Genomic DNA, 25,952 nt, shown 5'->3' with positions numbered 1-25,952 from the left:
AAGGAGTCTGTCATTCCCTCTGCCGAAGCGCTGAGAACCGGAGGGTTGGACGCGCGCGCTCGGCTCCTCCCTTCCCCGCACGCTGAGCGGCAAAGTAACTCTACTGGAGCACGACTAGCCGCCGTCGCCAAGTGCAGAAGCGCCTGGCTCGGGATTGCCCCTGGAGGCGCGCGCGCGCGCGAGGGGGGGAGAGTACCCTAGCGTAGCCACCGCCGAGGAGAAAAGGCGACTGTTCCTGCTTTTTTAAAAAAACTACCGTCCCTTTCATCCTGGCAACAGGAGGATCCGGACTGACCAGGAAGACGAACTTTCCTCGCGGCTTTAAGAGAGAGCGCCCGAGCTGAGTGAGACTCCTCGCAAAAGTTCTCCAAAGTCAGCATGGCCCCGGCGGTTGGAGCCGTCGGTTTGCTGGCGGCGCTCGCTTCCTTCGTCGCCCCCTCGGCTGCCCTTCTTGGAGTAGCCCGCGGGCAGTTCTCAGCAGGTAAGCGGCTGCTTCCTGGGAAGGGGTCCCGTTTCTACCAGGGAGGAGGGCCGCGTCTGTTGACTCTTCTGCCGCTCAGGCGTACCCTTTTTTGACTCGCGTCGGGGCTTGGAGAGCTCCTGGTGGGGGAAGAGGGAGACCTAACGCTAGGCGAAGGAGGTTGTGCTCTGGCAGGGTCCCACCAAGCTGATGGCTTCTTTCTCTGGAGAACCGCCCGGTTTTCCAAAAGGAGAACGTGGATCAGTCTCTTTCCCCGATGGGCGAAATCCTCCGGAGAAGGGCAGCTCTTCGACCTGCTCCCTTTCAAATGCCCCGGGGGTTCGGGACAGCTGATGAGCGTTCCACTTTGGAACGTTGGGACCTTGTTTGATTACGTTTGGAATCACGCGTTTGAACCCCTTGCTCTCCCCCACCTTTCTGCTAAAACCTGGGGAAAGCCCCCTCCCAAAGGGCGAGGGTGCCCTTTGTACAAAATAGCACTAGCTTTGCACCTTCGAAGACCGGGGTGGGGATCTTGAAAGAGACTTCCAAGCGGCACACTTTGAGCTTCTCACGCCACTCTTCGCCCCCTCGCTTTTCTGGTCAGTTTCCCAGGTAGCGTTTGCACAGCCTTGGCTGCTTCCATTGTGGAACCTCTCTGCCCTTTCTCTTCTTTGTTAATAGAGACTGGGTACTCTGGCCTTCTGCGGATTGTTTTCTGCATGATAACGAGACGAAAAGCAGCCACCTTTCAACGATTCGGTCTTTTAAGTTTCTCCCAAATTGGAGTCGGCTGCTACTGTCTGTCTAAGTTGGAAAGGAGCCAGTCGGCTTGTGGGTAAAAAGTTCACAAACCTCTGAATCAGGAACGGTGTTCGTAGAGTTTCCTGGGTTACAACCGACTCGCCTTATTTCTTACCCACCCCCACCACAGACCCTTCCTCTTTCAAAGGAGGGGAAAGTAGTAGTGAAAGAGTTAATGCATTGCTGCTGTTATCTGGATTTCCTAAAGCAAACAAGCTGCACCTAGCGGCGACGGGCCGATTCCTCCTTTCTTCTGTTGACTTTTGTGTCGGGCTAACTTTTGGCAATAGGGGCTGATCCCGGCTGCCAGATCTTGGAGGCAGCGACTGTACTTGGCCGGAATTGCTAGGGGAGGTGCAGACTCCACCGCCCGGACGTAAAGTACTTTGTGTGTGTGTCTTTCTTTGCAAGAGCCTTTCACTTTGCTTTTAGGCTCGGCTTTGTTTCGGGAAAGGTGGTGATTAAGGGCCCGAGGAAGTCGTCTGAAGGTTTTTGCAGAACTGGAAAAAAAAAGTTGACAGCAACAAAGCGAAATGCAGAAAGTCCCAACAAACCTGCTTGCCCAGTTCAGTGGACGTGCACACACATCCAAGATGAAGGGCTGGCTTTAACCATTTCCCTTTGGCTTCCATGGAGAAAGCTACTGTTCAGCTGCAGCAGTATGCAACGACTATGCACACGTCCTCGTTCAGAATCGGTTTAGGGTCTGTTTGGGTTATTTGGACCCATAAGTAATCTCTGGCTTTGCAGCATTTTCTGATCTAGGTCCAGGCAAGCAGGAGGTCCTAATCCTGTTGTGCTGTGAGCATTGCTAGCTTCAGAGGAACAGCAGCTTTAGGAGTGTAATGCAATACTATACACACACACACTTACCTTGGAATAAGTCCCACTGAAGTCAATGGGATTACTGCTGAGTAGGGTTGTGTATGTATAGGGCTATGCTGTCCTGGAAAGGGAAACATTCCATGCAGGAAACATTTGCAAGCTCAGCTTTGAAAGGCAGTCTTAATCCCCCCTCCCCAATTTGGACAGGACTTCTTGTTAACTGATTGAATTTGAACACTGCTGGGATTACAGTGGTACCTAATTTCCAAAGCTGGAAATACATTTTTATTGTAGGTGATAATATTTCATAAATGTAAATGAAAAGTGTGGGTGTTCTATATGTGTCTTGCCCATATTTTCGGAGCATCAGATCTAATTGTCTTGCAAATCACAAGATGTCAAACTTTTTCTGCTTTTTGTGCCCTTGCCCATTGTAAGGAAAGGAAAAGAGGTGGCAGCTGTATTCCACATCTGTTTACCTGTTGCGTGCCTGCTCTACAATGCCGGCTATGCTAAAGCGCTTTGTCTCTCCATAGAAAGTTTAAATGTGTGGTTTGGTTGCCACAACCTGAATCCTGTTGCTGTTAGATCTGTGGTCTCTCTTTCTCTTTGGCTTTTACTGCTGAACACTTGCTTATTTTGCTTAATAGAATTCTCTTCTCCCTCCCCAAGCCAGGAAGTAAAAACTGTGCATCCTACACTTCTACAGGACTTCATGGCTTAGAATGTAGAATGATCGCCTAAGGGTTGCATCAGTATCCTGGAATTTTACTAGGTGTGGTGCATAAAAAAAAAGGAAAAGAAAGATAGGGATACTTAGGGGCTGACTTACAGGTAACCTGCAGTGGCGCGAGAATGAAACTATTCCAGATGGTCTGATATGGGCTCATCTGAGTGAGTTTGAACCACTTGGACATTTAGTCAAAAACGTTAAGTGATATATAAATTGCCTAAATAAAATAAACTATTGTCTCATAGTCTTGAAGTGGTGCTTTGTTCTCAACACTTAAACTTCTTGCTTCCGTGCTTGGCTTCAGCAAAGTGGTGATCAAATTGGAGCTCTTGTCAATTGGATGTTTACTAGTATGGATTCTTCAGCTGAAAGGAAACAGACATCTTTTTTGACATCAGCCCCAGGCTAGAACAATTTTATTTATTTATTTTGTTCCATTTATATTCCTCTTTTCTTCCAAGGAGCTCAAGGTGGCATGCATAGTTCTTCCCCTCCCTGTTTTCTCCTCACAACAACCTTGCAGGATAGGTTAGGCCGAGAGACAGTGACTGGCCCAAGGTCACCCAGTGAGGTCCATGGTTGAGCGGCGATTTGAACCTCTTCCAGATCCTACTCTAACCACTGCACCACACTAACAGCCTGAATAGCCCAAATGTGGTTTCTTTTCAGGAACCCCCAGTGATCTTCTGTATTTTTATACTGTGAATTTTCAGCTTGGCTAACATTTCCTTCAATATGCTGTGTTCAAAGGTATGTTATAGAGAAATATTGGGTATAGCGAATGAATACAGAGGGAATGTTTCTTGTAAGAAATGCATGAGGCTTCAAAAGGATAAAACTAGCTTTTAATTTTTTAAAAAAACAATTTCACATACAAACTAGAAATCATACAATTCTGTGACATTAATACTACGTAATACTACATCTGTTTGCCAAATTGCACACATTTGTCATCCAAGTTTTTACATCATAATTGGTTTCTGTATCTCCCTTTGACTGATGATATAAAGTTCATTGTAATTCCTGCCTACTGTTCTGTGTTAAAATTATCAGATTCAGTGTAAATGTTGACTGTCTTGAGCATCATTTAATTAACATCTTTCATAATCTTAGCCTACTAGCTGTGCCTTCTGCTATCTCAGTGATGTGCATTACCAGAATGTTAATTGAATTTTTTATTGTAGTCTCTAACTTTATTTCTTGAATCAGTTGTCAGTGTGGCTCGATGTAAGATAAACTAGTGCTGATTTTAACAGTGGATGATGCTGTGTGCTGTATTGACACCCAACCTAAATATGGTCCACAAATCTCTTGGAAAATGGCCCTCTTCCTAATAGGCTTTCTGTTATCTTCACTCATGTGCAGTAGTAAAGTGGCAAATTCAGAAGTGCAGAGTCCCTTCATGTTAAGCCATGCCCTGTCCCTCCTTTTTTGCTGCTGGGTTGAGAATTAGATGCGTGTTAATGCCTTGTCCCACAACAGAATCCCTTGGAGCCAATAAGAATGAAGGGGGAGAGTGTTAGCTACTGAGAAGAGGCTTCTCATTGGCTGACTAACCTCCTTTCACTCTGATTGGCTCCAGTCGGCAGGAAAAGTCAAGCAAGCATGGGACTCTTCTCAGTGGCTAACACACTCCCCTTTCATTCTTATTGGCTCATGGGATGCTAGAGACATAGGGACTCTGCTGGGACCCTCTTCCCAAAAAAGTAAGGGGTCTAACACCCCCCCCCCCAACACCACAGACAACTACACCACTGCTCATGTGTTTAGATTGAAAACCCCTAGGTAGATGAGGCTTAGAAGAGCAGTGTATTAAACAAATCCTACAAGGGGAGGGGGGAAGACTGATAATAGTGCCTCAGACTGTAGAGGAGGGGGGAGAAAGAGGGAGACAAGTGGACATGACTGGTCTTGACTAGAGCCTGGGAGACCAGGGTTCAAATCCCCCCTTGACCATGACCTTGGACCAGTCACAGCCTCTCAGATTTGTGGCATTCCGCTAATACGACGGCTTTCAATTAGAGTAAGGCCCCACTCATATGGTGCATGTTCTGCTTTTATGATGTTTTTCGGGCAACGGATGCCATTCTATTGAATGAGTTCTGCTTTTCAGTGTGTTTCGCTTTTAGGCGGCGGTCTGGAATGTAACCCGCCGTATGAGTGGGGCCCTACTGTACTTCAAAGGGTTGCTGTGAGAATAAAATGAGGAGGGGGAGAGCCACATATGCCACCTTGAGCGCCTTGGATGAAAAGCAAGATAGTAATAAAATAAAGAGGGTATGTTCAGTCTTCCATATACCCTGGAAAGATAAGTAGGAGTTGTCTTTATACTCTGTGTTAGGGTATAGATGAAGTTGGTGAGTGATTCTTGGCCTACTTGGGAGTGTACGTTTCTCTCACTTAATGATAGTTCATTTGGTCTCTTTTCCTTACCGTGCCAACTTACTATGCAAAGATGAATATCACCAGGTTCTTGAATCTATGTTATGTATGGATTTCATTTCCTTGGTTGTCCTAGCAGGTAGCCCACGATGTGTGTGTTCCAAGGAGCCATGGGAGTCAAAGGGCAGGCAAGAGTTAATAATAAGTGCCTCCATTTTATGAGTGGAAGTGAAAGGTCCACTGCTTCTCTCTAACTTAACTCTTACTTTTTATTACATTTGGCCACAATGCTTTAGAGAGAGGAACTCTCCAGAGGATATTGAGTATTTCAAAGAACAGATAGTGAAGGGAACATCCATAAGAAGCCTTTAAGTGGCCAGATTGCAGTTGTGGTTATAGTGCCATCTTTATCAAAATCGGCAAAAGTTTATACACTTGCGTACACAGCCATGATTTCTTTTTAAAAGGCAGACGTTAATATTGTACTCTGACTTGATACTAAATTATGCTGTTTTAACTGTTAAAACCTAGCTTTTTGTGTAATTAGGCACGATAGTAGAGATCTTGCAAAATAATATGAGAATTTTTACAATTTCTACACATTGTGTAATAGGATACTCTCTCTACTACAGCAGTAATAAATAATGATGTAGGTTTTGTTTTGATATCAAGAGTATCTTGAAGTGTTTTCTGAAGTCAGCAAATCCTAAAGCTAAGCAGACACAAATGGGACTTGTGGAATTTTAATAACTACATCTAAAACTGATTTATAGTTTTTAAAAAATGTTTCTGGGAAAGGCGAATGTAAGTTGAAACAATGTGATCCAGTTTGGGAGTCACTTGGGAGTTTTCTGTTTTAGTTACCAGTGCATGTTTCAAAAGTAAGAAAATTTGGATTCCTACACTTCAGAAACAAAAAACTTATGCAAATTGACATTGGCGCTGATCTTGCAAACTTGATCAATGTAAATGGTCCAAGTAAGTGGTATTTCTTTGCTGAAAGCTCACTAGTGGGGTCAGGACATATTCAGATGATCATTTATCTCTGGGTCATAACACTTTTAAATGAGATACACACCTGGAAAGGAAGAGTTAAGGTCACTTCACACAATTGGTGGAGATAAGCTTGTCATTATCACTGGATTAGCTTGTCTCAGCTGAAGGGTGCTGCATTTAGCTGATGAATCCTCTCCATGGCTCACCTTTCATATAAGTATTCCATAAGCCATGATAATGGAAAGTGATCTCAGTTTTAAGGGATTGAGAATGAGAACACAAATAATGAAAATATAAATACAGGGGTTGGTATTGAAAACTGGTGGTCCAAAGTAATCATGGTAGCTAGTGTTCTCTACAAAGCATGATGTTTGGATTCTGGGCAGGATGAGCAAAAGGAAGATTGCACCAGGGCCCTTCTGCATCCTTTTCTCTTTGCACATAATCCCCCTGTGCAAAGCGCCTCTGGAAGTTTGTGGGAGACTCTTCTTAACAGCCTAGGTTGGGACATTGTAGCTGCTGGGGGAACAGGCAAATGGCCCTATATATATATATATATGAACAGGCAAATGGCCCTATATATATATATATATATATATATATATATATATATATACACACACACACACACACACACACACATACACACACAGTAGGGCCCCGCTTTACAGCGCTTCGCTTTATACCGTTCCGCTGATACAGCGGTTGTCAATTGCAGAAAGGCCCCACTCCTACGGCGCTTGTTCCACTTTTACAGCGGTTTTTGCTCGTCGCGCGTCGTTTTCGCGCAACACGCGCCATTATCTTCAATGCGTTCTGCTTTACAGCGGTTTTTGCTTTACAGCGGGGGTCCGGAAAGTAACCCGCTGTATGAGTGGGGCCCTACTGTATATACAAATAATAAAGCAGCACAAAAAAGTGAAGTTCAGATATAAAACATAATACAGATCATAAAATGGTTTTAAACATTAAAAGCAAAAAGGATTAAACCTGGCAAAAAGAAGCCACTCCACCAAAAGAGAAATTTTGGATTCTTGTGCTTATTGTTTTTGAAACTGAGTTATCGAAAGTGATGTTACTTGAAGAATCAAACATTTCATGGAGTTGCTACTTGTCCATGCATCACAATTAATACCTCCCCCCCACCCACTTTGTAAAAATGTTTGATGGCATTCCTTATTGGCGTGGCTGTATGGTGAGAGGGACATATCATCATATGTGGTGGAAACGTTTGAAGGCAAAGTATTTCTGGAGAGTAGTCTTTCATAAAATGGAGAATATATCTAATCAACATATAGTCATGTTATTTAGCTTTATTAAACATTTTCTTGAACAGCTATAAGAATTAGAAAATTAAAACGTTGATCAGTCATCATTTAATGGCAGCAAAACAAATGGTTGCCTGTTTCTTGAAGGATTTGGAAGGAGCTATAAAAGAATATTGGTATTAAAAAAGTTGTGGTACAGCTTTGGTTGCAAAGCTGAGAAACAAAATAAAATCGGCTGGGGGGTCTAAAAAGTGGGATACTTTGGATCAGAATGGATTGTTTTGCAGTGTATGTGAATAAGAAAATAAATGATGTAATGCTGCCATCTCAATACAGTATGCTACTTTGTGGAACTCATAGTTGTTCATTTTTTTGCTGTAGTGACGTTAAGGGCAATGGCAACATCTTTCTATTGTAATTTGTAGAGAATAATTCTTGTGTGATTTGTTACTGTGCCTGTTCTGTGGAACTGAGTTTTATTTAAGTTATTAAGTTAAGAATCGTATTTGTTTTAAATTCTGTGCTTTATATGTTTCTATGGATGAAATAAATAAAATACATATATTAAAAAAGGACAGGCTTAAAAAGGAGTAGTTTATCAGAAGCTGCTAGAGGACACTTTAATTGGGATCACACTTATCACACTTTTCTATCCTCAGCTTGTCTCTGGTGGTCACATTGCTTCATTGACCCTTCTAATCAAAATTGCACATAGAATTTCTGCTGAGTTTAGCTGAGGGTTTTTTTGCCGTTATAAAATAAATGCCTTGATGTTTGTGCGATATTTTTAAACAGTTAAGAAACTGTTCAAACAAAGACAAAGTTGTGACTCAGCAATGGATTTTGCTATGGAAACAGCCACTGAAATACATTTGCTCAGCAAAGTAAATGACTCTTTTCTTAATTAAATGTTGCTTAAACTCATTAAGACAAATATGCACCTTGGAATATGTTTGGAAATTTCTGAGACAGTAATTTTGAACATAATCTCTATCCCCTTGCCAGTGACAACTGATAGAGGCAGTATCAGGTGAGAATTTGGGAGACCCAGATTCAAATTGCAACTTGGCCATGAAACCCTCTAGGTGATCTGGTGCCAGTCATTATCTGTCAACCTAGCCTGCCTCCCAGGACCGTTGTGAGGATAAAATGAGGGGTGTGTGTGGAGAATCAATTATGGTACCATGAGCTCTTTCAGGAAAAAAGCAGTATACAAATGAATTATCCATTGGGCTGTCCACATGTCAGGCAAGCATAGCAAAATAATGTTTTTCTCTTTTATGTATTTTATGCAAAACAAATTCTTAGCTATATTAATGGCTTGAAAAGCAGCTTCAGGGCATTTTCACATTACATTTTTATGTGAACACTCAAGACGTTTTAAGTCTGCAGCTCAAATGCAACAGGTGAATGTTACAGGTGTCTGAACATAGTAATTCAAAACTGTTTATGTACCACCTATGATACAAAAATATTAATGACAGTTTCCAACACGTAAAATACAAATCAATTAAATTAATAACACATTGAATAACAGTGAATAACCAATGCACATATTGTATAGGTTTTTAAACCAGAGATCTGTTAATAGGCTGTTTTTGAGTGTACACCTCAGTGGGAAACCCATGATAGTTGCTTTATTATGTATGAACTTTCCCCACCTCCCCAGAGAGCAGCTTCCTGGTTTGTTAGAAATGAATATAATCACATAAACATTCCCTTGTACGTTGTCAGAGCTGTGACACAATGGCAGAGTAATTCATTCTTCAGCCAGTCATGCGATACCTGGTTTCCAGTCCCATTGTGTTGAATTTCATTTGTAAGAAGAGGAAAGTGCTCTCTGAAAAAGGGATTGCACTTCCCAAACTATCAGAACTAATTTGCTTCAAACCTGTAAGTGCAGGAATAATTTCTCTTGTGGATAATATCCAGTTGCTGCCCCTCTGCTGTCAAAAGACATCCATCAGTAGATTGGGGAGGAAGGAATTTTGGAAGATTCTCCCCCTCCCTCTGGTATCCTCCATGCCCCAGATCTGCTCTGGAGATTTGGGAGACTATAGTGGGGAGAAGGAATTGCTGAAATTTGCCTCCCTTGTTCTGCTGACAGATGTCTTCTGCCGGTGACGGGACACCAATTAGATGCCAATAACTGTCTTTAAAATTTAGAATGTCCAATTTGAATCCTGGCCAGACTGTGAACACGGTCGTTAATGTGCCATTTGTTTATGGAGTAAGGGCATGGATGGCTCTTGGAGTAGTTGGGTTGGGGGGTGGGAAATGTACACAACCCTTAAATTGACAAACTAAGTGCTTCAAACCCTTCAGCCTGAGGTTTACAGGCTACACGGTGATCCTGTGGATTTGGAGGAATACCACGTGCAATTATTAATATCATTTGTAGACCTTGGGTATACAGTGAAGTAACGGGATAGATGGCTTGTGCATGATCATGGCATCCAGCTGCGAACTATAAACAGCTCATCCTCGACTTGCCTGGAAGTGAGGAGGCTTAGCTCCAAAACTAAAACACCTCCCTGTGTTTCACAGACTTTAAATGGGGAAAAGTCATCTTTGTTTCTCACTTCTTTAGTTGTTTGCCTCAGATCCAATTGTAAAGGTTTAAAATGGCTCCAGAAAATCAATTGAAGCTAAACATGAGTGCAGTGTGTAAAATAAATGAATGCATCTCATGCAGTTTGTGAAGCGGTCTGAGAAATGTTGACTTTGGTCCTCAAGACGGAGAAGCCGCTAAGCAATCAAGAATTCGGGAAAGCTTTACAGGGTCACTGGTGTTTAATTAGCTTATACACTAGACAATCCCTGGAGGATACACTAACATGAGGAAGAAGTTGGTAAATGTTTAGTCATTTCTTCCAGACGAATTTATCTTGATTTGCTTTTGAGGTTTTATTAGAATGCTGATAGTGATTTCATAATTGGTCTCTAATTCATAGTTGTGACTTGAAAGCAGTTTCCCTGTGTAAAGAATTCACAAGAGATGACAAAACTGCTTTTGACCTTTTAAAAAAAGTATACTGTAAAACTATTGCAAAATGTTTTTTTAAGGTTTTATCACCCCTTGTTCTGTCTCTTGCGACCTCAATATAAATTCAACCACTAGGGTGTGAATTACACCATGGCTTGACAGACTATACCATTCATCATAAGTCCTTTTTCATTTCAGTGGAGTTCATATGCATATAATGTCCACAGGCTTGCAAACAATCCATTGCTTGTATTGGAATAACTACTTAACCCAACCATTAAAATGGACCTGGGGTAAGTTGTTAACCATACGATAAAACTCCTTCACTGCTTTGTCCTGAAAGGATGAAGTTAGACAACCACTGACCTTTGAGCTGCTGCACAGAAATTACCTCAAGTTTAATTGTCTCTTGGCAAAATTAGCAGAAGTTAGGATAGAATCAGACTTCTGTGGCTTTATAGGGAAAAACAGTGGTTTTTAATGCTCTTAACTTGTGGTGCTATATGAGTGTTGCAGTTGTTTTCTAGCTAAAACTGCTGAAGCAGGGATCACTAACCTTTGGCCTTCCAAAGTTGTTGAACTACAACTCCTATCATCCCTGACTATTAGCTATGTGGCTGGGACTGATGAGAGTTGACACTCAACAACACCTGGAGGGCCACAGACTCTCCATCTTTGTTTTAAAGTATACAGTATATTACTCTTAGGTTAAATGACACCAAAGGTAAACATGGTTGTTCTTTGGCACCCTGAGTGGAGTGGCTGCCCATTAAACAGGGTGGCCTTACCCTTCTGACTCTCCTGGGAGATGATAAGAATCAGGGGTTCCTCTGTGGTCACTTCAGCAGCCTCAGATAGAATTGCTGCCTGTTGAAAAGTCAAGAAAGCCACAGCTTTCTGGTTCATTTGGAAGTTAGTACAATGTAGGGGACATGTTTCCCACCCCTGCCGTTGGTGTGATTGGTGGGCACAAGAGAGATGGCCTTTTCTATGGTGGCCCTATGCCTCTGCAACTCCTTATTTGTTGATATCCAGAAATTCACCACACTCCAAACTCTGTTTTCTATGTGAAAACCGATCTGTTTTTAGTGGCTTTTACATAGGCATTAGGCAACATTATTCAACTGCTTGGATCTTTTATTGCTGATTTTTTTTAAAATGAACTATGTATTGTAGTTCTTATTAGAATTTGGGGGGATGTCACAAAGGGGCTGTTTTATTCTTGCAATATGTAAACCATCCAGGAGAAATTGTATTTGGAAAGGCAGAATATAAATGTTTTAAAACAAATTAAAATTACATGTTTTTGTACTTGGGTATCTATATCTATTTTGTGTCTTTTTTTAAAATGTATCTAGTAGCACTTGTGCTTTTATTGCTTCTAGAGAAAAGTCTTTGTAGAATTGGAGAGTCTGGGCCAAGTATGTTTCTCAGTGTCCACAGTGCTCAGATGCAATACTTTGAGCCTGCTCTTTGGCCACTCGTGGAGGAGGAGATGAAATTATCACTTTGGTGAATCCATAGGCTGGAGCCTTGAATTGTGCCCAGAGGACCACAGGCAGCCAGTGTTGCTACCACAGGTGTAATGAATTTCTGATGCTCCATCCCCACCTCAGGAGGGCAATTGCTATGTCCTGGGTTTCTGAATTGCCACCATTAGATAGGCAAAACATGTTGCACATAAACATTTTTGTAAACTAATCATAAAGAATTATCACATTCCGACATCAATACAAATTAAAAAATAAAACAATGGCAGTACTTACATGCTGTTCAACTTTTAGATTACTGCATGTTATACAGCCAGATGGATACAGAAAACAAAACCATTTTTGAGTGACTGGTGCATTTATGATTTTATCATGTCTCTTCACATATATGAATATTTTGCATGAGGGAGAAGAAGAAACAATTCATTGTGACACATGGATTCAAACGTCTTTCCCCTCACCCCCAATCCACACACACATAATGGAAGAAACCTGAGATTTCTCCTGTGGCAGAGGGCAATGGTACATGTGAACACATTTTGTCACCAGATATCTGGTGGAGAGCTGGAAAGGTGAGAAATCCCATTTCTAAACACTTGTTAGACTGGCTCAACTTCTGCAAAATATGTGATTTGATAAACAGTTCACGTGTTGGATCAAAGCTGCTTCTAATAGCTTGGTTTTTATTGTATTCATGTAAAGACACTTTCAAAAACTCTTACCCAGGGATCATTGAAACTTTTCCCAGAGTCAATGCTTCCCTTAGCAGATCCCCCCCTTTAAGAATATAATCTCATAATCTCAAAAGGGTCCAATTGCCATTTGCAGCATGATTTGGGTGTGTGGCCTTGCAGAATGTTGGTTGCCTTGCTTAATAAATCTTTAATTTAGAGCCTGCTGTTTTGACTGCTGTTGTAAAACCTGTTGGGAAGCTTTAAAATTGGCAGATTTGGGGATGGAACTGGATTGGCTCCCAGGTCTCTAGGCCTGATGTCCCTAAACTTCATCTGTTTAGTTAAGACTATGATGCAGCTGTACATAAACAGCTTCCTAATGTTTGGAAAGCTATGCTCCCCCTTCTCCTGGGTTACTAATTTTGCTTGTTATTTGATAAACTAATTTAATACAAACTGCTCAATGATATTTGATATTTAGGCCTAGTTCACAATTAGGAAGTAAACTGCAGGTAGGGTTCTACATGCGAAACTAGGGGGTCATCTCAATTCACTGAGTATGTAGTGCTCCCATAGGACATAATAGAGCCCTGTTACCACCATGGTGCAAGGAATGGAGGAGCATTCATTGCCTTCCAGACAAATCTGCCGCTATAAACTAGGCTTGTAGCTCAGTGGTAGAGCATCTGCTTTGCGTGCCGAAGGTCTCAAGTTCAGGGAGGGCTGGGAGATCCTTGGGTGAAAGTCAGATGAGACTGAGCTACATGGGCCAATGGTTTGACTTGGTATAAGACGGCCTCCTGTGTTCCTGTGTTAAGGATTTAAGAAATACAAATACAAGTTAATACTAATCTCAGGCATTACAATTTAAGCTGCAGGTAACATAATAATAATAATAAACTTCTACCCCGCCCTTTTTTCCAATAGGACTCAGAGCGGCTTACAACTAAAAAACAACACCATTAAAACATACAAAAGTATACAATTAAAAATAGAATTAAACTATGAGAAAAATTAAAACCATAAAACATACGTTAAAAACAGCGGACGATTTAAAATAATAAGATCATATAATGTAGTCACCAATCCTATGACACTTAATCCTGGTCGTTCTCTATCCCAAATGCCCGTTGAAATAAAACAGTCTTTACTTGTCGCCGGAAAGATGGCAAGGAGGGAGCTAATCGCACTTCACTCGGAAGGGAGTTCCATAGCCTAGGGGCGGCCACCGAAAAGGCCCTATCTCGTGTCCCTGTCATATGTACTTGCGAAGGTGTGGGGAGCACAAGAAGGGCCTCACCTGAAGATCTCAAATCCCGTACACATTCATGTAGGGAGATACGATCTGTCAAATAGACTGGACCTGAGCCGTATAGGGCTTTGTAGGTCAAAACCAGCACTTTGAACTGTGACCAGAAACAAATTGGCAGCCAGTGGAGCTGTTGTAACAGGGGAGTTGTATGGTCCCTGTAACCAGCCCTGGTTAGCACTCTGGCTGCAGCTCTTTGTACCAATTTAAGTTTCTGAACAGTCTTCAAAGGCAGCCCCACATAGAGCGCATTACAGTAGTCTAAGCGGGATGTAACCAAGGCATGCATCACCCTAGTCAGATCAGGCAGCTCCAGGAACGAGCGCAGCTGGCGCACCAGTTTTAATTGGGCAAATGCGCTCCTGGACACAGCAGTAATCTGGGCCTCCAAATTCAAAGCTGAGTCCAGTAGTACACCTAAACTGCGAACCTGAGACTTCAGGGGGAGTGCGACCCCATCCAGCACCGGTTGAATCCCTATTCCCTGATCTGCCCTCCGACTGACCAGGAGTACCTCTGTTTTATCAGGATTTAATCTCAACTTGTTTGCCCTCATCTAGTCCATCACTGATGTCAGGCACTGGTTTAGGACCTGTACGGCTTCCTTGGCTTCAGGTGGAAAAGAGAAATAGAGTTGAGTGTCATCGGCATACTGATGGCACCGAACCCCAAAACCCTGGACAACCTCTCCCAGCGGTTTCATGTAGATGTTAAATAACATGGGGAACAAAACTGAACCCTGAGGGACCCCATAGGTCAATGGCCAAGGGGTCGAGCGGGAGTCCCCCAGTACCACCTTCTGGGTTCGGTCCTCCAGGAGGGACTGAAGCCACTGTAACACAGTGCCCCCAAGTCCCATCTCAGCAAGGCGGCCCAGAAGGATACCATGATCGATGGTATCGAAAGCCACTGAGAGGTCCAGTAGAACCAACAGGGATGCACTCCCCCTGTCCAGTTCTCTGCGTAGGTCATCCACCAAGGCGACCAAAGCCATCTCTGTCCCATAGCCAGGCTTGAAACCAGATTGAAATGGATCCAGATAATCCGTATCATCCAAGAATCTTTGGAGTTGGGCGACCACCACACGCTCTTGCTTAGAAATGGAATACTGGAGACTGGCCGGTAGTTACCCAGTAAAGAGGGATCCAGGAAGGGCTTTTTCAGCAGTGGTCTTATAACTGCCTCCTTTAAGCATGATGGAATTCTGCCTTGTTGTAGAGAGGGATTAACTACTCCCCTGACCCAATCGACCAGTCCCCCTCTGGTACTTCTAATGAGCCAGGACGGGCAAGGGTCCAGTACACAAGTGGTGGCACGCGCCGCTCCAAGGATCTTGTCCATATCCTCGGGCAGAACAAGTTGAAAAGAATCCGTTTTAATTGGACAAACAGGCGCCAAAGTTACATCCTCAGAGACTGTATCAATTTTAGCATCCAGGTTGGAGCGAATCTGAGCGACTTTGTCTGCAAAATGCCGTGCAAATTCTTGACAGCGGTCTGCTGAGTGGTCAGAATTAAAAAGAACTTAAAAGCCCCCTAACCACTCGAAACAGTTCCGCTGGATGGCTCCCAGCAGACGCAATGGAGGCCGAGAAGAAAGATTTCTTCTTAGCCCGGACTGCCTTGGAGTAGGCCTTCAAATAGGCTCTAGCCCGAGATCGATCAGCTTCACTCAGAGTCTTCCACCAACGTCGCTTTAGTCCCCATCTGACACGGAAGGAACAAGTTCATAAGTCAGAGGCCTGGCCTCAGGTCGTTCTCAAAAGTGACCAGAAAGGAAAGGTGGTCTAACTGTAATGCCTACAGAAATGTCCTCACCTGTAAAGATGAATTTCATACAATATCTCATTAGGAAATGAAAATAAAAGAACTGACCCAAAGAGAGGGATGAACCATACTGATTTAAGAGATGTGTCCACCCCCAGGGAGATTAATGACTTGCAGAAAAGGGCACATCTGATTTAGAAGGGATATAAGTGGACATTAAGTAAACAAGGAGACCAACCCATAGCAATTGCATAGTGGGAAAATTGGTAAAGGGTGTTCTAGAAGAGCTGTTAAGATTTGCTTTTTGCTTCCTTAAATAAAACTATATAAACTAAGCCAAATGACATGTTTGTTCTGTTCAAATTGGCCTTAACCAACTAGTTGTTTCTTAACCTACCAGAGAATTTGGTCTTCCTGAAGGCCTCTCCGTACTTTCATTGAAGAAAGTATACTGAATATGCAGTGAAGGCAAGAGGATCACATCACATCCTGCATTGTCCTGCCAGTGCATGTATGTCATTAATGTGTAAATGCGGCATCTGCGCATAATTTTTCAACCCCCCCCCCATGATTGTGCCTATGTTGATTTGCATGATATGTGGATGCAGGGAAGGCAAATGGCTATGCCCTGCCTCATGTAGGCTTGCCAAAGTTGCAAATAGGCTTTAAACAGCCAGTTGTTCCTTGATTGTTTTTCTCCAGGAGTAAGGCTGCTGCTTGAACTCTGATCCAGTATATAGTGGAGTATAACCTAGGTGTTATGGTGCCATAACATCTCTAGTGTACTCTACCCCTGCACCACTGTGAGGAGTCTGTGCAGGCATTTAATTCTGAATGGGCTAAAAGAGCGAACCGGTTCCTCCAGCTGACATCATCACCTCCTGTGCAGAGTTCTGACCATGCTGCTCATCTAGTGCTGGCTGTTCATTTAGAATAGACATAGAGCTGTTTGTATAATTATAATGGTTTTCTCTCTTTTTACACTTTGAACTCTCTATTCTCTCTGACTGTTTTGTGTATCACCATGAAACTTGAGAGGGTTGTTAAGCAAGTGTTTCTGAGTTCAGGACCATACGATTTGTAAGGTTCTGTTTTGAAATGAGCTTATGGGAAGCATCAGAATGGCATGAGGGTATTTTCAATTTAACATTGCAGAATGTGAAATATCCATGCTGACTATAGTATACAGCCACTCTTGTGGCTGTATAATTGTTGTAACCCATCCTGAGACCGTAGGGCGAAGGCCAGGTAAGAACATAAATAAATAAACAAAATGTTTTCAAAGCTGGAAGACTTTCATCTTCTAGAAGACACTTAGAAGCAGAAGCTATTTATCAATAATGATGATATTACTGCTTGGTGTTTTATATGGCACATTAGATTTAAATCTCTCAACATACCTTTTCAATAACCTTACAAAAGCCCTGTAAGGTAGGTCAGTATTGTTGTTTCTGGATTGCCAGTGGGAGCGTTGCTGAAGTGTGTTTGAACCAGACTTGGTGTCCCAAGACTGTTTCCCTCAGGAGCAATGGATGATTGGAGAACGAGGAGAACCATGTCCCTCTCCTGCCTCCTGTCCCTGTACCAGCTCTGTTCCCACTGTTCACCCGATAGAGTTGGCTCAGGAAACTGGAACCTGTGCCAAATTAACAGAAGCTAGCATGCATATTGTAGCAGGAGAGGAAGGAAGGAGAGAGACAAGCTTCAGGACTTAACCAAGGAAAGGGAGTCTATTAATGGAAAGGCAAGAGAAACTGCTGCTGAATGTTGTGGTGCATTTTTGTTTTGAAAAAAACTTTGATTACATGGTGTTATTTTAAGGTGCTGGCTCTTTTAAGGCTATAAGGTGCTGGCTCTTTTAAGGCTATTGGTACTCTTAATTATGCATTTATACATTGTATGTTTAGTTTGTGTTGCTGCCTTGTGATAATTTTTCTGAAAGGAAGGATAGAAATTCATGAAAGTATTAAGTAAATGAAATGAACAAGCACCATGTTATGATTGTAACAAAAGGCTTGTTCACATCTTACACTGGACACAGGTACAAGCTGTCTCTATACATGTTGAAGGGTTTGAAGAGGTTACACTTGTTGGTTTGTACAACCCAGTTATTTGTGCACACAGGTGCACAGACTGCACACTTGTTGAATGTAATATGTGAATACTCTTAAAAGTGTTCACAAGATGTGAGTGCAAGGCTATCCCAAAACAACAAAAGAGGCAAATTAAGAGAGAGAAAGGCAAAGCATAAGGAAGGAAGAGTAAAAAAAGAGTAGGTTAAACTGAGGGGGGAAATGAGCAATTTATATAGACAGGAGAGGTTCTTTATAGTAGACATATCCCTATCTTTATATCTATTGTTCTTGGATGTCAATGGCCACCTTTTGTTAGCTAGAAACCTTTTGTTTCCACCTAACAAAAGCTGGTTGTCAGCACTTGATGGGTGAGCAGTTATTTGGCCAGATGATTCCAAAGACTCCCAGGATTCTTGGTAATGTCAATTAACAAGTGACAGGGTGTGGCACTGATTGCACTTAGCTATGGGGGAGATTGGCTTGGTATGTCTGGGGGCTCCATTGCTCAGAGCTTTCAGGAGCAAGGTCATCTCAACTGCAGGTCAACAGTGGGATCTTTAGTGAGTGCTGTACCTGACAACCAAGCACTATTGCCTGAAGCTGTTAGCTTGAGAGCCATAGACAAGAAAGAAGGAGGTCTCGGGACAAAATGGAATCATGTCAGGCTGCAGAGGGCTAAGATTAAGGGAGAGTGGGATTTATCTAGAGCAGCCTTTCCCAATCTTTGGGTCCCTAGATGCTGCTGGACTACAGTTCCCATCATTCCTTACCTTTGGCCATGCTGGCTGGGGCTGATGGAAGTTGTAGTCCAACAACATCTGGAGACGCAAAGGTTGGGAAAGGCTAATCTAGAGAGTTCATGATAGAAGAAAAAGCTGAAGCAGGGACCTACATGTTCCAAAAAGAATGAGGGATTGGATCCTTAAGGAAAGTAGTGGAGGGAAAGTATTGCTCTTTCTTTTAGTAACCTAAATTTCACTGTGCAAATGACTTGGCAAGAGATCAGTTAAAGGCAATCCATAAGATTTTAAAGTGGTATCATATACTTGGCAATTAGTAAAGTCAGTGGGTCTTTGGCTGTGATCAAGTCCCATGTTCTCCTAAAGAAGTCTTTGGGAAAAGCTTCACTGGATGGATGGGTAGATGACAGTATTTGTTTCTCTAGTGCAAGGGTCTAATTGGTCCCACTGTGATGTTGCTGAGACCACTGTGCCCAGAACATTGAGTTGCTGCCTCTGTGCAATGGCTCGCAGAATTGGAAGCTGTGGGAAGCAGATGTATTCCTAGGAAGCAGGCATATAACTGGAATTATCAGCCCCCTTTTCCCAATTTGCAGTTGATAGTAGTCTCCTGCATATTCATTCTTTTGTTTTGACTACCAATAACAGTCCTTTTTAAGGATATCTGTATTTCAGCTGATACAATGCTGAATCATTTTTGATTGGCTGGTTGTAGGAGAAATGGTTCATAACTGTTTTTGGATTATTCTGATTAGTAGTGGGTGGGAGAGCGCATTCAATTTGGATGTTTTATATAGTTAGATGCTATGGTTTAAGAGTGGTCTTAACAAAAAAGATGGCTTTGTGCACTTGGTTAAAACTGTCACCTGCTGAAACACATCTGCCGCTCTCAAACGATCTTTTAGTTAATTGGGATTATTTTCTTGCTTCCTCTGGATCACCAGCATGCTGCCTATGGAGACAATAGCACTCTTAAATTCTTCCCATGGTGTCTAAAGCCTCTGACCGCCCCTCACTGGTCATGAGATTGTAAGGCTGGTTTTCTTTTTCTCCCTTGAAAAGTATATAGAGCTGGAAGAGGAAGCTGAAAGAGTGACACTCCTTCCCACTTTCTTTTTCAACTCTATGAGCTTCTTAAAGCTCAGATTAATTCTGCTGAATACAATTTTTACCCATAACCCTTTTGGAAAAGTGAAACATGTGAGAGCTTTCTCTTTCTGTCTCTCAAATGGAGGGATGGTCTGCAGGAGAGAAAGCACTGTCTGGGGGGGGAGCGCCCATGGGACTCGCTCAAAAATCCAAATATGCCCATAAACCTGAAAAGGTTGGTGACCTCTGCTGCTAAAACAAGAACAAACAGAAAGTTGACTGCTATAAAATCAGGTTGAAGAAATGTAATGGGTCACCAAGTTAACACTATTTATTTATTTATTTATTTTATTTAATTTATATACTGCCCTAAGCCCGAAGGCTCTCTGGGCGGTGTACAGAAAGATAAAAACAAGCACAATATATGAATACAATAAATACAATGAAACAAAACAACATACAATAAAAGAACCAAACAACATCCAGAATACAAAATAATGATGAAAATGCTATTAAAACACACTTTAAAATGCCTGGGAGTATAAAAAGGTTTTCACCTGATGCCAAAAAGATAGTAGCGTCGGCGCCAGGCGCACCTCATCGGAGAGGCTGTTCCACAGTTCGGGGGCCACCACGGAAAAGGCCCTAGTTCTGGTCACTGCCCTCCGAGCTTCTCGATGGGATGGCACTCAGAGGAGGGCCTTAGATGTTGAGCGCAGTGTACGGGTAGGTTCATATTGGGAGAGGCGTTCCACCAGGTATTGTGGCCCCATGCCGTGTAGGGCTTTATAGGTCAGAACCAGCACTTTGAATCTAGCCCGGAAACAAATAGGAAGCCAGTGCAGACGGGCCAGAACAGGTGTTATATGAGCGGACCTTCTGGTCCGCGTCAACAATCTGGCCGCTGCATTCTGGACTAACTGTAGTTTCCGAACAGTCTTCAAGGGCAGCCCAACGTAGAGCGCATTGCAGTAGTCTAGTCTAGAAGTTACCAGAGCATGAACAACTGAGGCGAGGTCGTCACTGTCCAGATAGGGACGTAGCTGGGCTACCAAACGAAGATGGTAAAAAGCATTCCGTGCCACCGAGGCCACCTGGGCCTCAAGTGACAAGGAAGGATCGAAGAGAACTCCCAAGCTACGAACCTGTTCCTTCAAGGGGAGTGTAACCCCATCAAGAACAGGATGAACATCCACCATCTGGGCAGAGAAGGCACTCACCAACAGCGTCTCAGTCTTGTCTGGATTGAGCTTCAGTCTGTTAGCTCCCATCCAGTCCATTATCGCGGCCAGGCAACGGTTTAGCACGTTAACGGACTCACCTGAAAAGGATGAAAAGGAGAAATAGAGCAGCGTGTCATCAGCGTACTGATGGCAACGCACCCCAAAACTCCTGATGACCGCACCCAGCGGCTTCATGTAGATGTTAAAAAGCATGGGGGACAGTACCGATCCCTGCGGGACTCCACAATGGAGAGTCCAGGGTATCGAGCAATGTTCCCCAAGCACTACCTTCTGGTGGCGACCCACCAAGTAGGAGCGGAGCCACTGTCAGGCAGTACCCCCTACGCCCAACTCCGTGAGTCTTCCCAGAAGGATACCATGGTTGATGGTATCAAAAGCAGCTGAGAGATCAAGGAGAATCAACAGAGTCACACTCCCCCTGTCCCTCTCCCGACAAAGGTCATCATACAGGGCGACCAAGGCCGTTTCAGTGCCAAAACCGGGCCTAAAACCGGATTGAAATGGATCAAGATAATCAGTGTCATCCAAGAGCCCCTGGAGCTGGCCGGCAACCACCCGTTCCAGCACCTTGCCCAAGAACGGAACATTCGCCACAGGTCTATAGTTGTTCAGGTTATCTGGGTCCAAGGAGGATTTCTTCAGGAGCGGTCTCACTACCGCCTCTTTTAGCCAGTCAGGGACCACTCCCTCTCTCAGAGAGGCGTTTATTATCTCCTTGGCCCAGCTGGCGGTTCCGGTCCTGCCAGCTTTCACCAGCCAAGAGGGGCAAGGGTCCAGCACAGATGTGGTCGCCCGCACCAGTCCAAGAATCTTGTCAACATCCTCAAGCTGTACAGACTGAAACTCATCCAATAAATAAGGACAAGACCGTGTTCTGGATGCTTCATTAGATCCCACTGCCATAATAGTGGAGTCTAAGTCCCGGCGAATGCATGCGATCTTATCCTGGAAGTGCCTATAATGGGATGACTAGTATCTTAAACATAATATAAACATAAAGTTTGTTTGGATGTAGTGTAATGTGCATTTTAAAGCATGTTTGTTCATGTTTGTAAGCATAGTTCCTCAGGAGGCACAGTCTCAATAGTTAATTGAGTTTTGGAGCACTATGTTGCAGCAGGTCATGCAGGCCAGGGGACCATTGAAAGTTCAATACAAATATGGTGACTTCTGGGGTGCTGGACAAGAAAACCAGTTAAATGACTCTTTTATGAAAAAATTCTGCCTTTGAATTTTGAACTCATGAAACGCAGTTGAATGCGTACATCTTTTAGGGAGGTAAGGTCCTTTGAAAATGTTAGCACTGAGTTGGCTTTTAGCCCACTCTTAGGGAAAGTCTGTGAATACTTGCTTGTGCTGCTGACCATATGATTCTCTGACCTTATGACTCAGTGAACATGGCACATCAGCCTTTTTAGTTCCAATGTTCCATTTCTATGTATATATTGTTAAGGGCTAAGTAAGGAAGCAGGCTGAAAAGCCTTTGTAATTTTGGAATGATTTTAGATGTAAAGCCAGTGATGGCTGGTGGCTTCATGTCAGTGGGGCAGCAGAATCTGCTCCATGTTTTAGTCTGAAGGAGCTGTCCAAGATGCTGAACCAAGGTGACTTGATAAAATAAAATACAGTGCATAGAAACAATTAGAACCATACAAAAATTTTAAAAATTGCACTATATAATCCAGAAAATGCTCATATAGCAATATGTTAACAAAGACCAGGTCCTACCCATCCTACTAAAAGATGAGCACCAGTGTAGGAGGCAACATTAACTGAAGGCCTGGGTAAACAGAAAGGTCTTAGCCTGGTGCCTAAACACTACTAAGGGTGGTGTCAGGTGTGTCTCCCTAGGGAGAGCATTCCACAGACAGGGGGCTACCACTGAAAAGGTGAGTTCTCATGTGGCCACCCTCCACACCTCCCTCATGTGGGGCACCCAATGAAGGACCTCTGCTGAGAACTGCAGGTTCAGGCTGGTTCATATGGGGTGAGGTGGTCTTTGAGGTATTGTGGTTCTGAGCAATATAGGGCTTTAAAGGCCAAAACCAGCACTTTGAATCGAGCCTGGAAATGAATAGATAACCAGTGCAGTTGGGCCAGAATCTGTGTAATATGTTCAGTCCTTTCTGGTACCAGCCAGTAATCTGGCTTCCGAAATCTGCACATCTTCAAAGGCAGCTCCACATATTAATGCTTGTGGTAGTTTAAACTAGAGGTTACCAGAGCATAGACAACTGAAGTTAGGTTATCCCTGTTCAGATATGGTTGCAGCTGGGTCACCAGCCAAAGGTGATGAAAGGTACTCCACGCCACCAAAGCCACTTGTGCCTCTAGTGACAGAAGTGGATCCAGAAGTACCCGCAAGTTGTGCAACTGCTTCTTTAAGGGGAATGCAACCCCTTCCAGGTTGACCCCCACCCGTCCAGACTAGGGACCCATCCACTAATAGCGCCTCAGTTTTACCTGGATTTAGCTTCAGTTTATTGACTCTCAATCAGTCCATTACCAAAGCCAGACACCGGTCCAGCACATCTGCTGCCACACCTGAAAATGTAAAGGAGAATTAGAGCTGTGTGCTCTCTGTATATTGATGACAGTGTACTCCAAATTTCTGGATAATCACCGGTTACATATTGCTGTGAAATAGAATGGGGTATAGGACTGACCCCTGGGGAACCCCATATTGAAGGCTCCAGGGGGTCAAGCAGCATTCCTCAAGTGCCACTTTCTGGAAGCAGTCATCCAAATAAGACTGGAACCACCAGAGTGTAGTGCTATACAAGCCCAATTCAGACAGCTGCTCCAACACGATACCATGGTCAATGGTATTGAAAGCTAATGAGAGATCAAGGGGAACCATCAGGGTTATGCTCCCCCTGTCTCTCTCCCAACAGAGATCGTCATATAGAGTGATCAAGACATTCTCATCCATGCCTAAACGCAGATTGAAATGGATCGATAAAATCAGTCACATCTACGAGAGTCGAGCTGGTCACATTTTGCGTGTCAGCTTCAAAAGAGGCATGGATGACAATTTATACTTTCCTGAGCTCCTTGAACAAAGGACAGAATATAAATGTAATAATAAAATGAATTAACATGCCTGACTTGTTAGCTGTCTCTCAAGTTAGAATCTTCAAAGTTATTTATTCATTTATTACATTTATATACCGCCCCATAGCTAAGGCTCTCTGGGCGGTTTACAAAAATTAAAAACATTGAACATTAAAAACAAATATACAATCTTAAGACCATACAAAGTTTAAAACCAAGAAGCGCAGATAAACAAGTTAAAAGACCTGGGGTCAGAGCTCAGCACATGCTGTTAGAATGCTTGGGAGAAAGGAAAGTCTTGATATGGCGCCGAAATGATAACAATGTTGGCACCAGGCGAAAGAAGCTTTTTTTTCACCTACCAATGTCTTAAATACAGAAGTAGGGGGGGAATGTCAAAAGATGCAAGAGCCTGAAAAGGTAAGGTAGGTTTACACTTGAAAATAACTTGAGGCAAGTATTGATTCACAATTATTGATGAGGTGTGACTCACTAATGGTGAAGGCATAGTTGATCTTCAGGAGCAGGGTTCATGGGTCGGCTGAGGCCTGGTGTGAAGCATTATGTTCATGTTGTTAATCTGCAGGTATGGAAAGTTCATGTGGCTGGCAATTACCTTCAATAGGCAGGTGAGCTTGTTGTTGTTATGTGCCTTCAAGTCAATTACGACTTACGGTGACCCTATGAATCAGCAACCTCCAATAGCATCTGTTATAAACCACCCTGTTCATATCTTGTAAGTTCAGGTCTGTGGCTTCCTTTATGGAATCAATCCATCTAATGTCTAGTGTATTTGTATGTCTATTTTGTACTTCGCCCAGAGTGGCTGGATAACCAGCCAGATGGGTGACTAATAAATTCAGTAAATAAATAAATAAATAAATCTCTTGTTTGGTGCTGGACTACGACCTGGGAGACCAGGGTTCGAATCCCCACGCGGCCATGAAGCTCACTGGGTGACCTTGGGCCAGTCACTGCCCCTCAGCCTCAGAGGAAGGCAATGGTAAACCTCCTCTGAATACCACTTACCATGAAAACCCTATTCATAGGGTTGCCATAAATTGGGATTGACTTGCAGGCATTTCCATTTTTCTGTTTTCCCCAGCATTGTTGTCTTGTCTAGTGAATCATGTCTTCTCAAGTGTCCAAAGTATGATAACCTCAGTTTCGTCATTTTAGCTTCTAGTGATAGTTGTGGTTTAATTTGTTCTAACACCCAATTATTTGTCTTTTTTGCAGTCCATGGTGTGCACAAAACTCTCCTCCAACACCACAGTTCAAATGGGTGGATTTTTCTCTTATTTACTTTTATGTGGGAATCTTTCTATCCTTATATGTGCATATGTATGTGTACCACCTTTTGTGTGCATTTCTCTCTGCTTTGCAACTTTCTGCCTAATCAAATAGTCAAGACTTGGGCAATGTGTGGTTTGCAGGCTGTATCTAACCACCAAGGTTCTCCCCTAAACCCATTCTGCCGCTATGAGGAAATTTTCCTGCAAGTAAAAGAGAGACTGGAGGAAACTTTAGTAGGGTGAGTTGGCTTATACTGGCCAACAACTTCTGAACAGGGCTGTTGCCTAGGAGCCATACTAGCAGGTGAGGGGAAGTCTGAGCAGCCTTGAAACAGTGGGGTGAGGTGGTGTTTACCTCAATAATCTGGCTATGGTGCTACAGCACCTTGGTTTTCTTTGATGTTATTGACTAACGTTCCTTAGACTATATGAGGTGATAGCACTGACAAGAACGTTTTTCTGTTGCAGCAGTTCATCATATCTAGGATCCCAAAACAAGGATAACCTTTAAGATACATTTTAATTTTGTCTTAATGGCTAACTTCTACCATCAGTTAATCAATAAAGAAATTCTGGTTTGGCACACAACTGCCTGGCTTATTCCAAAACTTCCCTAGCTAGCATTTTCTGACTGTTCTTACCAGTGCCTTAACCCCTCAATAGACTGTAAATACTTGCTTTAAAATAGAGAATTCTGCTTTAAACAAAGAGACTTGGGAGTCCATTTACAACAGCATGTTCTTTTGATAATGTAAAGAATTT

At 43.0% G+C, this 25,952-nt stretch overlaps 1 protein-coding gene across 5 annotated transcripts in view; it reads left to right on the top strand.

The window, feature by feature from the left end:
• The first annotated feature begins 8 nt into the window (after positions 1 to 8).
• PTPRK (protein tyrosine phosphatase receptor type K) overlaps positions 9 to 25,952 on the top strand; it is a 579,201-nt gene continuing 553,257 nt past the window's right edge. For 4 of the 5 annotated variants that reach the window (XM_061623803.1, XM_061623801.1, XM_061623802.1 and 1 more), the window contains exon 1: positions 9 to 481. In XM_061623803.1, the coding sequence (XP_061479787.1) occupies positions 379 to 481 (103 nt within the window). In that variant the 5' untranslated portion in view covers positions 9 to 378. Of the gene's footprint in view, positions 482 to 1,144; positions 1,655 to 25,952 lie in introns of all 5 variants that reach the window. The other variant, XM_061623805.1, reaches the window with a different exon arrangement.

Source organism: Rhineura floridana, chromosome 4 (assembly GCF_030035675.1).
Source record: "Rhineura floridana isolate rRhiFlo1 chromosome 4, rRhiFlo1.hap2, whole genome shotgun sequence".
NCBI classification, from domain to species: Eukaryota; Metazoa; Chordata; class Lepidosauria; order Squamata; family Rhineuridae; genus Rhineura; species Rhineura floridana.
This window is presented reverse-complemented; position numbering and strand designations above follow the sequence as displayed.